The 14,135-nt window shown below is 48.5% G+C and overlaps 1 protein-coding gene across 3 annotated transcripts in view; it reads left to right on the plus strand.

The window, feature by feature from the left end:
• The window catches only part of SHC2 (SHC adaptor protein 2), a 190,294-nt gene that overhangs the window by 104,949 nt on the left and 71,210 nt on the right, over window positions 1–14,135 (plus strand). For all 3 annotated transcript variants that reach the window (XM_078669204.1, XM_078669205.1, XM_078669203.1), the window contains 2 exons: window positions 2,448–2,518; window positions 12,260–12,320. In XM_078669204.1, the coding sequence (XP_078525330.1) occupies window positions 2,448–2,518; window positions 12,260–12,320 (132 nt within the window). The remainder of the gene's footprint in view (window positions 1–2,447; window positions 2,519–12,259; window positions 12,321–14,135) is intronic.

Raw genomic sequence — 14,135 nt, forward strand, 5'->3', positions numbered from 1 at the left:
ACCCAGTCCCTAGGACTTTAGATTACACGGGACGAAACTCTGATACAGAAATCTTGGACCTTCGACATTCCACATCGACTGGAAGACAGAAGAAATCTCCCTTGGGGTCAAGAGGTGACTCCCCCGTTCAAACAGGCACCAAAGAAGCATCTTGCCGGTCTGCATTTTCGAGGCTCCCGCCGGATCCCAAAGAATCTGCAACACAGGACACAGACTTCCAGACATCTCCGAGGCTGACACGAGTCCCCAGCAAAGCTGAGACCGGTAGCTATCACGAGAGACGTGGGACCGGAACTCCTGGACATCCTGCACATTTGCTAGTGCATCAACTTCCCGAGCTTTCCCGAAGTTGTGCATTGGGCTACTTGTAGTCTAAGCCCTGAGCACCTTTTGCATTGAAGATTGTGGGCCTACACTCCACCAGTGTTAACTGGGCCCGCTTTCAGCATTTCCGCTCGAGGCTCCTTCGCGATCCCTAGTCCATCGACTGGTGGGTCCCCATGAAGGACAATCCTTTGTTTCTTGGGCTTCCCTGGTTACTCCAGACGTACCCTAACATCCCTCCAAAGGGTGAGTCCCTCAGACCTTGCTGGTCTGCTCCAAAGGCAATCTTGTCATCTTGCGTGGGTTGCTGTTGCCAAGGCTTGTTGGGTCCAATACGGATACTGATGCTGCAGCACTCGACATCCTTTGTGGGACAGCTCGACTCCAGCTCCTGATTGTCGTCGTCGCCTCCTGGTCCTCGTGGCTGAAGAGTCAAGCTTCACCTGCTCACTTGAAAGCGCCCGACATCGGCTGGCATCCTCTTGTCGCCATCCTGGTCACTGGCTCGTGACCCAGACTCTGTCCCCTCTGCTTTCAGGTTCTTCATATCTTCGATCCACCCTTGGATCCACCCGGACACTTTTCTCCTGGTCGCCTGCAGCACTTCTTTGCAGCTCGCAATTGGAATCGACGACAAAACCCAACACAGAAAGACACCTAGGCACCCGGCTTCCCTGGGTGAGGTAACACGAGTACTTCGGTGCTCCCGTGGGTCTTGACTCTCGAAGTGTGCAGTACTGAAGGGGTTCTACCGTAGTTCCCTCCTAAGTGTCCTTAATCTTTAACTTTGTAACTTAAACTTTCTCCATAGAAGTCAATGGTGATTCGCGGCTGTGTTTAGACACTGCACGCGTCCCCCGTGGTTCTCCTGTGTCCCTACTTTGGGTGGTTTCTGTTGCCCCAGCGGTTCTACAGGCCCTAGGCCATGTCTCTACGTTAGAGCGGTACTTATACCACTTTCTTAGTATATGGTTTGTGAGGCCCCTAGGGCAAAACGTATACTGTGCTAATTTACTGTGCGCTATTTAAGTTCTTGTATTGTACTATTACTTCTAGCCTCATAAAGAGACTAGAGGGGTTGTGTTTAGAATAAATACATATATATTTGATATATACCCGGTGTGGATATACTTTCATTTGATTATTCAAGGGATTATAGACTGGTAAAACAAGCTGCTTTACATTCCTTCAAGACTTAGCCTGAAGGCTGCTCTCCACAGCTACCACTAGGATAGCTTTCTATAAAGGTTGTCTTAAACCTACCATCAATAAGGGTCGTTTGGATTGGTGAATGGTGCCCACTAGAATAGTGGACATCATATGCCAGGCCAACTTCTCACAACCATTGTCAGTCTCTATGTGGCAAAGGCTCCCTGTCATGTCTTCAGGACAAGCTGATAGACAGCACACGTTGTGTCAGCTGGGGCTGACCCATTGTCAGTCTGTATGTGGCAATGGGCTCGCATTGGACTGGTCGACAGTCTGCGCTAGGGTGAGGAGGAGCTGCTGCAGCAGCTCAGGATGATAGGACCGGCCCACATCTGGCCTCGCACCGTGGGTCTCAAGCACTGGCCGAATGCCCACCTTTCTCTAGGATGTTGTCATGGAGTTGTGTGCACCTTTGCGGGCCAACACTTACGAAAGTGGTAGAAGTGGGAACAGGAGGGATGCAGAGCTCACGGAACCTATGCTGTGGGATGGATTCACACGTGCAAGAAGGGATCACGTGGCCCAGTTTCAATTGTGATCTAGAATTAGATTGTTAAAATGCTAACCTCAGCCTCTTCAGATGCTTGTCTAACTCCACGCTCAGTTTAAGATCTCTCAGATGGCTCGAGAGATCTGTTTGAAAGTTTTGCAACACCCCTGCCTGCCTACGGGTTGGAAACTAGGCAGCTGTATCTATTGGACTCTCTCAGACTGATATCTTCAGTTACTCACTCTCTCTCTGTCTAGAGAAACCAAAGCCCTGGGGAGAAGGATGGGACAAATCAGTGGTGCCTGGGATTACCTTAAAGCTATCCTTGGGGGTGATGGGGAGAGTGGGAATATGCTAAAAATCTTGTCTTGCCTTAAGCAAGTCTCTGGGCCTCTTCTAAATCAATTCTCTCTCTTTTTTTTAGTATATGGGCTGCATCGAGGTTCAGAGGTCCATGCGGTCGCTGGATTTCAACACGCGGACCCAGGTCACGAGGTGAGTTGAGCATGCATTCCATTCCATCAGTACCAGAGCTGAAGCCTTGTGGGTGGGCGGGTGTCCTTGCCCTCCTCCTCCTCCCTCGAGTGAGGAGGGCAAGGACGGGGGGGTCGCTCTTTCTGTTTCATGGCAGCCAAGCTTTGGAATTCTCTGCCAGTTAGCATTCGATCGACCCCCAATCTTTTGCCGTTTCGGAAATCATCAAAAACATGGTTGTTCCCCACTCTGTAATCTCCCGTGTTTGTAGGCCTCCCTGTTCTCGCTGCCGGTTCTGGTTGCGCTGGGACGCCTCGTCGCTGGGGCAGCCATGCGCATTACAAATCTTGTATAAATAAATAAATAAAAAAGAGGCACCTGCTCATATCCTGGCCCTAGAGGAACCCCAGTGACAGGGGCAGATGCTGCCTGTAACTCCTCCCCGGCCACACACACACTTCTGATGTCCTGAGATCGGTACCAGAGCTGAGAATGATCCGCCGGAAGAGTTCCAGGCCTAGCTCCACTGGCACTGAACTCCACCAGAAAGAGAAAACCCTCCTGCTGTCTGTGGCTTCAGTGGTTTTTGAAAACAGAAACATAAGAATGCCTCCTGGCTGGAAGAACCGGCACGCAGCATCATTACACACCCTACTACCACTCGTGCTATGGGTGGACCCCATTTTACTCTCTCATTTGGCTGAAACTACCGGCTGAGCCGCCATTTTTTAACTCAGGTACTCAGGGCATTGTGGTGTCTGTAGTCACGAAACAGCAAAAAAAGGAAGAAAACCTTCCTAACAAAATAAAGTTGGAAAGTGAAGAGTAGCGTAAGAAATGGTCAGCTAGCCTACTGACCTCCAGGATAGCACAGGTCATCAAAAAACATTAGGGGCCTCATTTATGAGGCCTTGCGTCAGTTTTGCGCTTCCGATGCGTCACTTTTTGTGACGCCTCGGCGGCGTAAAACATTCCCCCTGTTGCGCACTATTTACAAAGTGACGCATCTAAGCAGATGCGTCACTTTGTAAACCCCTGTGCTACATTATACCTGTGTCAGGTATAATGTATGCAAGGGGGGGGGGGTTCCCCCGCAAAAAGCCTTGCAGAAGTGACGCAGTAAAATCTATGAGATTTCACTGCGTCACTTCTAGGACGCCGTTGTGTCAAAATCTTGCGCCTGCCTCACAGCAGGCGTAGGACTGACGCAGGCACTTTCACATGGGGCTTGCCCCATGTGAAAGGACGCATTGCTGGAGTTGCGTCACTTTTGTGACACACTCCAGCAATGCGTCACTTTTGCGCTTACAGATACGTCAGAAATACTGACGTATCTGTCACTCCTTGCGACATGATGCGTCATACATTAAATATGACGCATCAGGTATGTCGCAAGGACGGCGCACTGAGAAGTGACGCAACGCTGCTTTCACGCAGTGATGCGTCACTTCTCATAAATAAGGCGCTAGGAATGTTAAGAATAAATAAAAAAAGAACAGAAGGGAAAAGCAAGAAGGGACACAGTAGTCTTTCTTTTTTGCCTACTGAAATCCAGAAAGGGAGAAATAGAGGAGCCAGAAGAAGTAAGCAAGAAGACAGGCAAAGATAAATAGAGAAAAGGTGGCAGGGGGATATCAAATGAGAAGAAAAAATACGTGGGAGTTTGCAATGTACAGTACCCTCTAGTGGTGTCTCCACTCACTCATGGGCTAAGTTCTCTTAGGGGCTAAAGAGCGCTTGCACTCTACAGTACCCTCTGAGAGTGCCTTCGCTCACTCACGTGCTAAGTTTACTTAGGGGCAAGAAGAAATAAACAAGAAGACAGGCAAAGATAATGCAAATAGCTCAAACTCTTGTAAATGCTAGACCTATTTCAATTGAAAGAAGCAGCCGCCACTGTCCCAGGCTGTTTGCAAAGTGAACGCCCGCATTGTGCATTGAATGTTGCAGGAAAGCATATGGTGCCCGCAGTAGGAGAAACTCATTAAAGAAAACAGTGCTTACAGACTAAATAAGACATATCGTATAACAACAGAAGAAAAAGGGCCAGTCCTCATGGAAGGTTACAAATGAAGACAAGGCGGTACTAAGGAGGGACTAACAAGCCTATTAATGAATCAGAAACCAGCATTTACAAATGACAATGACACAAGCCAATGAAAAATATGGGCGGAGCTTCAAGTCCATACTCAAATGCAGCATGCCTCGCAGAGCAGCGTCGGTGCTGCCCAGACTCGACCTAAAAATACTGGGCCTGGCCATTTCTTAATAAGAAATGACTTTCCTGTGATAACCCTTTGAGGTTCAAAGGAGTGCCTCTATTTCTGAAAAGAGACGCCTCGATGGAGACTTTAAGTGACGAGAGCCACCCGGCAGGCGATGACGTGTGAGGAGGGGCGAGATGGTGATGTGCAGGGCTGTGATTGGCCCAGGGTGAGCCTGATAGGGAGGCTGCTCTAGGAAAAGAGGGTGGGGCATCTCCTGTCCCATGAGACATGTTGTTTACTTCTAAAGATATGGGGAGTCTGCGTTCCAAATGCATTAGTGTTTACCGCACTTGTTAAGGCTGCAATGAGATGAATAAATAATGTGATCCTTTAGGTTTTTCGTCAATAATTTATGTACAAAGATTATTTTTAACTAGAAATGTTGTAGAGACACCTGATAATCTTCAACGTTTGTGTGCCCCGCCTCTTGGTCACATAGACCACGTCTCTCACCAGGGTACCTTGAAGAACCGGGTTATTTAAGACCCGGCGGCGCCAGGGGAAACGCCCAAAGTCTCCGGGTCCATCTGTCTTAGAATACAGAGACACGGGCTACTTTTTGGTGACGTCAAAGATCAAATTTATTAGCTGCAGCCAGTAATAGAGATCCTAGAAGTACAACACGGTGTATGTTCTCAGGAGACTGCTCAACTTTACAAAGCAAGCCATCCCTTTTTATACAAAAAATTGTGCTTCAGGCAAACATTCCTTATTTACAGTTTGACCACTCACATGTTTCCGCGACAAAAGCAGGAGCATGATGACAAGCCCATTCTTCAGTTTGTCCAGCCCAAAATCAATCATTGGTTAAACTTAACATTCTTCATCAGACAGGTCGAACGGACCCATAATAAAAATGGGCACATCCCCATCGTAAATAGGCCATAAAGAAGGAACAGAAACAGATGAGAAGCAAGATAGAAAGGTGTGTGCGTGTACCATAAAATCAGCAATGTCCTGCTCTTTGATCTCTATCTTGACCAGCTAAAGGGCAAGAACTGGTTTGGCAAGGTCAGCTTCAGGCAGCAGGGTCAGTTCACTTCAGGTCAAACAGGAGTCAGCACAAACTCAAGCTAGGGTGTACGTGTCCCAGAGACTTGTTCAGACACAGTCATAGGCCTATGTGAGGGCAACCACAAAATGGCTGCCGAGCACAAAATGGAACCCAAGGGTTTCAGAACGAAATCGTCAAATACACAGTGAATCCATCAATGTAACATGACGGAAACACTCATGCTTGCTGAGCTCACTGTTTACGGTTCGCTGTTACGAAATTCGTAACAGAACCACGACCATTATGACCCAGGGTCAGAATTCACGGAACCTCAACCGTAGTCACTTTTTTAGGCCACACTAGAGCCATGCCCACAAATATCTACTCTTTTTTATATCCGTATTAAAGTACTATGTGGTATATTAGGCTTTATGGTGCTAGGGAGGGCAGCATGCTTTGACTCCATGGTACCTGGCATTAGGAGGGACTTGGCATGAGCCTGGCGCGGTGATTCACAAGAAGGGCCAGAACCACAATATTATACCACAGCGCCCTGAGATCTGAGCCCCTGCAGGTGGAGATGGATATGGGATGACCAGTGGTCGTTCGTGGTGCAATGGTAGAACCATTCCGGCGCCTACTACAAAGCTCCGGGAGGGTGCTGAGGTCTCCGTAGGTGGAGGCAGTTTTAAAGGTGGCCAGATAACCCCCCTCCCCCAGATCAACAGCAGAAGTCTGGGAGGTCCAACGGCCCCCACAGGTGGAGAGGGGCCTGATGCAGGTCTGAAGGTGCCCGGACCACCCGTCACCCCCTTCCCCGTGGTCTACAGTAGGCGTCTGGGAGAAAGCGTAGTTTAATGCAAATCTCAAGGCAACCAGCCACCATCCCCCCAATACATGCAGGCCTCCAAGAGGAAGCTGAGGCCTCGTGGGAGGGGATGTACGTCGTTACAACGCATGCTTTTACAACGCATGCCTTTACGATGCAACTTTTACAACGCAAGTCGTTACAACGACTTGCGTTGGGGGGCGCTGATAGTGAAAAGTTTAATTTACTATTCCAACTCCAGTCCCCGTGGATAGTAGGGAAGGTGTTGGATAGTAAATTAAAACTATTCCCTATCCTAAAGCGCCCCCCAGTGCAAGTCGTTGTAATGACTTGCGTTGTAATGGTTGCGTTGTAAATGTACTGCGTTGTTAAAGTTGCGTTGTAAATGCTTTTCCCCGTGGGAGGGACACGTATCTGAGGCGGCTCTGAAGGTGGACCTGAAGTGACAGACCCCTCCAAAAAGGTCTACCCTAGAGGTCCGGGACGGAGCTGGGGCCCGGCAGGTGGAGATGAGTGTGATGTAGGTCTACAGGTGGCCAAAGACCACCTCCTACACAGGATCTACCACAGATCTAAAGGAGGGAGCCTCATCAGATGGAGATAGACCTGATGGTAACAGAACCTCCTCCCACAGGGTCTACCTCAGAGGTCTGGGAGGGCGCCGGTGGTGACTAGTTTGCAAGTGACGAAAGCCATCGCCACACTAGATCTACCTCTGGGGTCCAGGAAGGCAGCTCGGGTCAACAGAGGTGGAGAGAGCAGACACCCACAGGGCCTTTTGCAGGAGTCTGTGAAGGAGGGGAGGTCTCCAGTGGAGGAGATGGGACTGGAGGTGACCAGACTCCCCCCAGGTCTTTCGTCAGGCTCTAGAAGGTAGTGGAGGCCTCCATAGGTGGAAATGTGTCAGATGCAGGTCTGAAGGTGACCAGAGCCCACCCTCCCCGGCATCTACTACAGACCTCCAGGAGGGAGCTGAGCCTCGTCAGATGGAGATAGACTTGATGGTAATAGAACCCCTCCCACAAGGTCTACCTCAGAGGTCTGGGAGGACGCTGGAGCGTCATTGGTGGAGTCGAGTCTGAAGGTGACCAAAGCCCTCACCAGACGGGATCTACGGCTGGGCTCCGGGAGGGAAGCTCAGGCCTCCAGAGGGGGGAGGGGCCTGAAGGTGACCAGACACCCCTAGGGTCTTTCATAGGGGTCTCTGAATGAGGTGAGGTGACTGTACGGTCCCAAGGATTTTCGCAGGGCCCCGGGAGAGATCTGAGGACCCCATGGTGCAAGACCCAGAAGGAGCATAAGGCTGAGCTGGGCACCTGGCGCCAGGCTCCGTGGACTTGTGGAGAAGTGTAGCTCACTGGTTAGAGCGTCAGACTCTGATGCAGAGGTCTGGCCCGGACCAGGGTTCAATTCCCGCCTCGGCGGGTCTTGGGCTCAATGTCCTCGGACCCGATAATTCTCTCGCCTCGGTGCCTACTCTAATCATGGGCCCCACTCTGCAACTCTGGGCAATAGCTTGCTTAATCTCCACACCGGCCCTACCGCTAGGATGCCTGGCCTCACCTTGGGGGTGCCCAGGAGCGGGCACCTCACAGGAACAGGCCAGGACGGGATCCTCAGTGGCACAGCGCGGGGACACACTGGCTAGTGTAACCAGGCGCTTTATAAGCTCAGTATTATTATTTATTTGTTATCATTATGTTTACAAAATGACATGTCCCAACCACAGCCTTGTTCCTGCCACAGAAGGAACATGGCACGTGCCAGGAGGTATTTCGGCACAGAATGCCCACCAGGGCGGCGAGGGTCGCAGTCCACAGCCTGGAGAAGGTAGACTGTAACACAAGCACCATCAAGGCAGCGGATAAAAGCTTTAACCGCTGACTTATAAATTATGGATGTGCGGATCGACAGGCCCAGCTCTCTGCAGTGAGCGACAGCTGGATGTCATGGAGGGTCCTTGGGAGGGAGGAGAAGGGAACATGACCCTGCCCCCTCCCCACATTGGATAACGGAGGCATCAATCTCCCAAACCCCGCGAGAGATCCAGCTGCAACCCCCAGCGGGCCAGCGCACACGCGTGCATGTGAGGCACAACTGGTGGACCCTTCTGTCTCCCAGAGCTCAAGAAAATGCAAGTGTCCACCACCCACAAGAGACCGCTGCTTCCTTACTCTAAAGAAGGAACCTCTCTTTTGTGCTAATCAAAAAAACAGTCCAAATCCTATTTCTACAACTGATTGACTGAAATTGTGCAACAGATAACTTCTCCCACCAGGCAGGTGGCCAGGGTGAGTTGCATCGAAGCTAAGAATTAATTTCAAGATACTGAGACCCAGAAACATTCACTCTTGCAGTTTTCTGCTTCCCTGAGATGCTAAGCCTGCTGTGTCTCCTGGTTTACTCTTGTCCTCCCAGTTTCATTGTCCCCAGACATTCTTTAGATGTTTATGTGTTTGGGATGAGACCTGGGGGCACATTACCGAGCAATAGCGATAATTATCGCTAAGCTTGGTTAGCGGCTATAATTCTATCGCCGCGCTCCGACGATTTTTACCGCTGAGATACCTTGATATTATCAAGGTTTATCTCCTAAGCGATAAAAATCGGCCGAAATGCATGAATATCGCTGAAAAATCAGCAATATTCATGCATTATCGTGACAATGCTCTTAGCCATGTTATGCACCTCCCATTGGATAACATGTCTAAGAACTGGTCAGGGCAGGTGTTAGCTTTTGGAGATATTCGCGCTTAGAGCGAATATTTCGAAAAGTTGGTAATAGGAGATAGCGATTTTAGCGACTGTTTCCAGTCGCTAACATCTTGGCTCGCCCACTTTGCATATCATTAGTGATAATTATCGCTGACATGCAAAGTGGGCCCCACGATGATCGCTATCTCCTACTAGCTGTCGCTAACTGGTGTTAGCGACAGCTATGCAATAGGGCGTTAAAATTATCGCCGCTTTAGCGGGAAAAAGTCCCGCTAAGGCGGCGATACGGCCCTTGGTAATATTCACCCAGATTATTTGGAAAGCTGTTCTGCTGACATGTCTGTTCAATGCTTTCAGTACCCCTTGTTAATACAAAATGCTGTCCCTGCATGGCACGCCCCCTTCCGTCTCTAATAATGCCAGAAGGTGTTGAGAAGGTTTTCTGATTAAAACGCCTCTGGTGGGTTCTTCTCCTTAAGGAATCATTTGAGCAAAAATATCCCAGAACCATCTTTACTCTGTGTTTGTGTCTCTGTTATCTTGCCCTTGAGAGCCTGGGGAACAAGGGTAGGGACAGGGCCTAGCACCAGAACATGGATACAATGCCGGTCACTTGGCAGAGCAGAGAGCAAAGCACAGCAAGGAACACACCTGATCTATCACTGCGCCAAGGTTAGGACATTCTGGGAGAAAGTGTGGGACCTCTTTAACAAGGTAGTGGGGCATAACATTCAACCAAACTTCGCGGGGATAACAACCGCATTCATGTTACCTGAACTCGAATCTATAGAGGACAGGGACCTGGTCGACCTTCTACTCACAGCGGCGGTCAAAACAATACTAACAAACTGGAAAGACACAGGGAAGACGATCTTCAAGGTATGGATCAACTGGGTGATCTTCCTCAGGGGGGCGGATAACATGACAGCAAAGGTTTCACCCACACACAAGGCAAGAGGGGAAATGTGGGCCTCTCTGGACAAGATTCTGGAAACCCACAAACCCCCCTAGATGACACACAGTAGAGCCGCAGGCTCTGAAGGCTTGGCACTCAAATGTCGGAACACCTACTCGTCACCAAGAGACGATAAGGCACCATCAACACAGCCTTACGCGAGGGCACCCTAAAAGCAATGTCCACAGAATCCCTTCAGAGGTAAAGAATAGCCTTGTTGAGGGACATGCTTCTTTGTCATAATATATCATTAGTTTTAATTTGTTTTCTGAGACTAGAAAAGGTGGTATCAAAAAGGTGTGCAATGGATTGCCCCGTCTCAGAAGCCACTTGTGCCTGACAGAAATTACCAAAATTCAGAGTGCAAGTTTGTCAGTGTATATCTTAGGAGAATGAGCACAGAATAAACACTGCATTGGATACTGAACAGATGGACATAGAAGAAAGACTACGTTGTGTCCTAAACTACGGCTAAGTTCATGTAAGATCCAGATCTGATACGAAAGATCTGTGACAGTAAGAATCATTAGACACTGGGGGTACTTATCCCGCGCAAACACCCAGTGTGGGAACCCCCAGCCTGGAAAACTGGCCAAAGCTTAGATTGTTGGGACACAGCACGGTATAGTAGAAGCTGATTGAAGTAGAGGTCTTTGCCGGCTCACAAGAAATGAAAAGCGGATTCTGGTGCTAGTAAAAGCACCAACCGAAAAGATATCAACCGTTGACAACGCGGGAAACCTAACTTCAAACTTAAGAAGGATCTGACCCTTCCGGATTGGCTCTTAAACCACTGGTGTCCGTTAATGGCAGGTAACTAAAGACAGGGCTTTAGGAAATTCAACTCAAGACTGCGGAGTTCTTGTGCTCAAGGAAATTAAAAGGTTATTTTTGCTGGCTTGCTGTTTGCAGTTCTTATCCAGAATAAGACATATCGGGGCATATTATCAAGGGATTTATCTCCGCTTTTTTGTCTTTAAAAGCCAAGAAAGCGGAGATAAAATGATCTCCCTATTAGCAACAGGGTGCTAACACGCAAATTCGCATGTTAGCACCCTTTTTCTCTACGCTTCCCCTTGCATCTCTAATGAGATGCAAAGGGGGCGTTCCAGAGAAAAATAATAGGAGAAATAGGGGAGAGGGGTTGGCCTAACGGCTAAGGCGCTCGACCTCGGACCTGGGGATCTGGGTTCGAGTCTCGGTAACGACGCCAAAAACCCCTGTGATTCTGGGCAAATCACTTAATCTCCCCGTGCCTAAAATGAAAGTGTGTCCTCATGTAACGTAACTGGTGCTATGTAAAGCGCTCTGATAACTGATTCGGTTCAGTTCTAGTTCGCGCTATATAAAACTCTGCAAAAAAAAAAAAAAATGTTGTTAAGCGACATTTCTCTTATTATCAAGGATTTCGCTAACCCTGTTAGTGATAAAAAAAAAGCAGCGCTCACCGCAGTTAGCACTGCTTTTTTACACCTGGTATTTTCCTGACTTAGCCATGATATCCTATGGAAGGTGGATATCATGGCTAAGTTTGTGAGCCCCTATCATCAAGCTAACGTCAAACTTCGAGAGATTATCGTTGGTTTTCCAGTAATAATCTCTCATTTGGCAGTTAGCGCGAGGATTTTTATCACTTCTGAGATAAACCTTGCTAATAGCAAGTTATCTCTGCGATAATTTCCGGCGATGCTTAGCGTTAAAAAATTAGTCGCTAAGCCTCGTTAGCGATAAATATCGCTAATCGTTGGTAATATGCCCCATCATGCTTAGAAACCAACATTTAAGTTTATAATGTGTCCCCTTTCCACCTCCATCCTTCGCCCTCTTTCATTCTTTCCCTTTAACAATGACTGGGTAGCCACTGAGATGTCTTTTGTATTCAGATCTTCTGTAACAAGACATGTACTAAACGGAGACCCGTGACTTATGCGGGCACATTGTTATTACACTATCCTCTGATTTTCCCATTCATGAAACTAACGCAGATACATTTCCATCACAGGGAGGCCATCAACCGGCTTTACGAGGCGGTCCCTGGGGTCAAAGGCAACTGGAAGAAGAAGGTGTGTATATATAATCAAGATATCCAGCTAGGTGCTAACTGACAGGTGGGGATGGGAGTGTGTATGGGGGAGGTATAAGTGGTGACCCTGAAAGGATTGGGTGTGAGGAACTGCAGGTTGGATCTCATGGAGAAACGTTTGCACAGATCCCCTCAGAAGTGTGGCTGTTTCTACCGGGCTGTCAGAGAAGTCATGGTCTGAGGGCACCTAGACCAAACAGCAGAGGGTCTCCCAAAGCTCCTGCAGGGGAAACAACCTTTAAACAACGCAACTTTTACAACGCAACATCCATTACAACGCATGCATTTACAACGCAACCATTACAACGCATGACACTACAACGCACACCACTACAACGCATGTCATTACAACTCAGTCATTACAACGCATACCATTACAATGCATAATATTACCATCCAACACTTACCCTACTGTTGCACCCCCTGGAGTTAGAATAGTAATTTTTACCCCTACACTATCCAACACTTACTCTACTGTTGCACCCCCCAGAGTTAGAATAATAATTTTTACCCCTACACTATCCAACACTTACCCTACTGTTGCACCCCCTGGAGTTAGAATAGTAATTTTTACCCCTACACTATCCAACAGTTACCCTACTGTTGCACCCCCCTGGAGTTAGAATAGTAATTTTTACCCCTACACTATCCAATACTTACCTTAAATGCAATGTAATGGGATGCGTTGTAATGGTATGCGTTGTAAAGGTAATATGCGTTGTAATGGAATGCGTTGTAAATGTAGTTTTTAAAATTTCGTTGTAATGGCATGCGTTGTAATGGAATGCGTTGTAATGGATGTTGCGTTGTAAAATATGCGTTGTAAAGGTATGCATTGTAAAAGTGTGCGTTGTAACGTCATACATCCCTCCTGCAGTTCCTGGTCCTGATGGGTGGCACCTCCAGCTGTGAATCTTAATAAGCACACACTGGGCCACAGATAAAGTGATGGGGGCCCTGCCGTCTAAACAAAGTCAGACAACATTGGAGTGCAATGAAAGACAGTTGGACAAATGAGTGTATGTGAGGTGCAGTGACTGTGTTTTTTCTGTGTCGCCTCCTGGCTCATTCAGCGTCTGTGATGGTGGGCGCAAAGGTGGCCAGGACAGAGGGAGTTGGGGCACGGCCCTAACTGGGCCTCCTCTAGAGACACCTCTGTTTTTTAGTGTGAGGCTAGAGGTTGCATCTGGCTTTCACCTGCCCCTCCTAAAGCGATGAAAGTGTGTCATATTTACGAAGAGAGGTCTACACTACAACGCCCAGCATGCACAGGGGTCTGTCTGCCTTTGAATGAGTGAGCTGCAGGACGCATTGCTTCAGTGCAGCTCTTATTTATTTATTTATTTATTTATGGATTTGTAACGCGCCGGAATCACACCCGAAGGTGTATCTCCGCGCAGTGCTGTAGAAGGATACAGGTCCAGGCTGGCGCTAATACTGAAATAAAGTTGTCTTAAGACTTTTCCTGAAGGCTTGATGGCTAGAGCACTGTCTGAGGGAGAGGGGGAGGTTGTTCCACAGACGCGGACCCATAACAGAAAGAGCGCGACCTCCCTGTCTGGTCTTGTTATGTCGGGGAATCTGTAGTAGCAGCTGATTACTGGACCTTAAGTTACGGGAGGGGCGATGATGGACACATTTTTCGGCCAAATAGTGCGGCCCTAGGTTATGGAGACTCTTGTGCACCACACAGCAGGTCTCAAATTCCACCCGTTTCCGGATAGGGAGCCAGTGGAGCAGTTTAAGAAGGGGCCGAGATGGTGTTCTGGGGGGGGCATTTGTCACCAGGCGTGCC

The sequence above is a fragment of the Lissotriton helveticus genome, chromosome 12 (assembly GCF_964261635.1).
Source record: "Lissotriton helveticus chromosome 12, aLisHel1.1, whole genome shotgun sequence".
NCBI classification, from domain to species: Eukaryota; Metazoa; Chordata; class Amphibia; order Caudata; family Salamandridae; genus Lissotriton; species Lissotriton helveticus.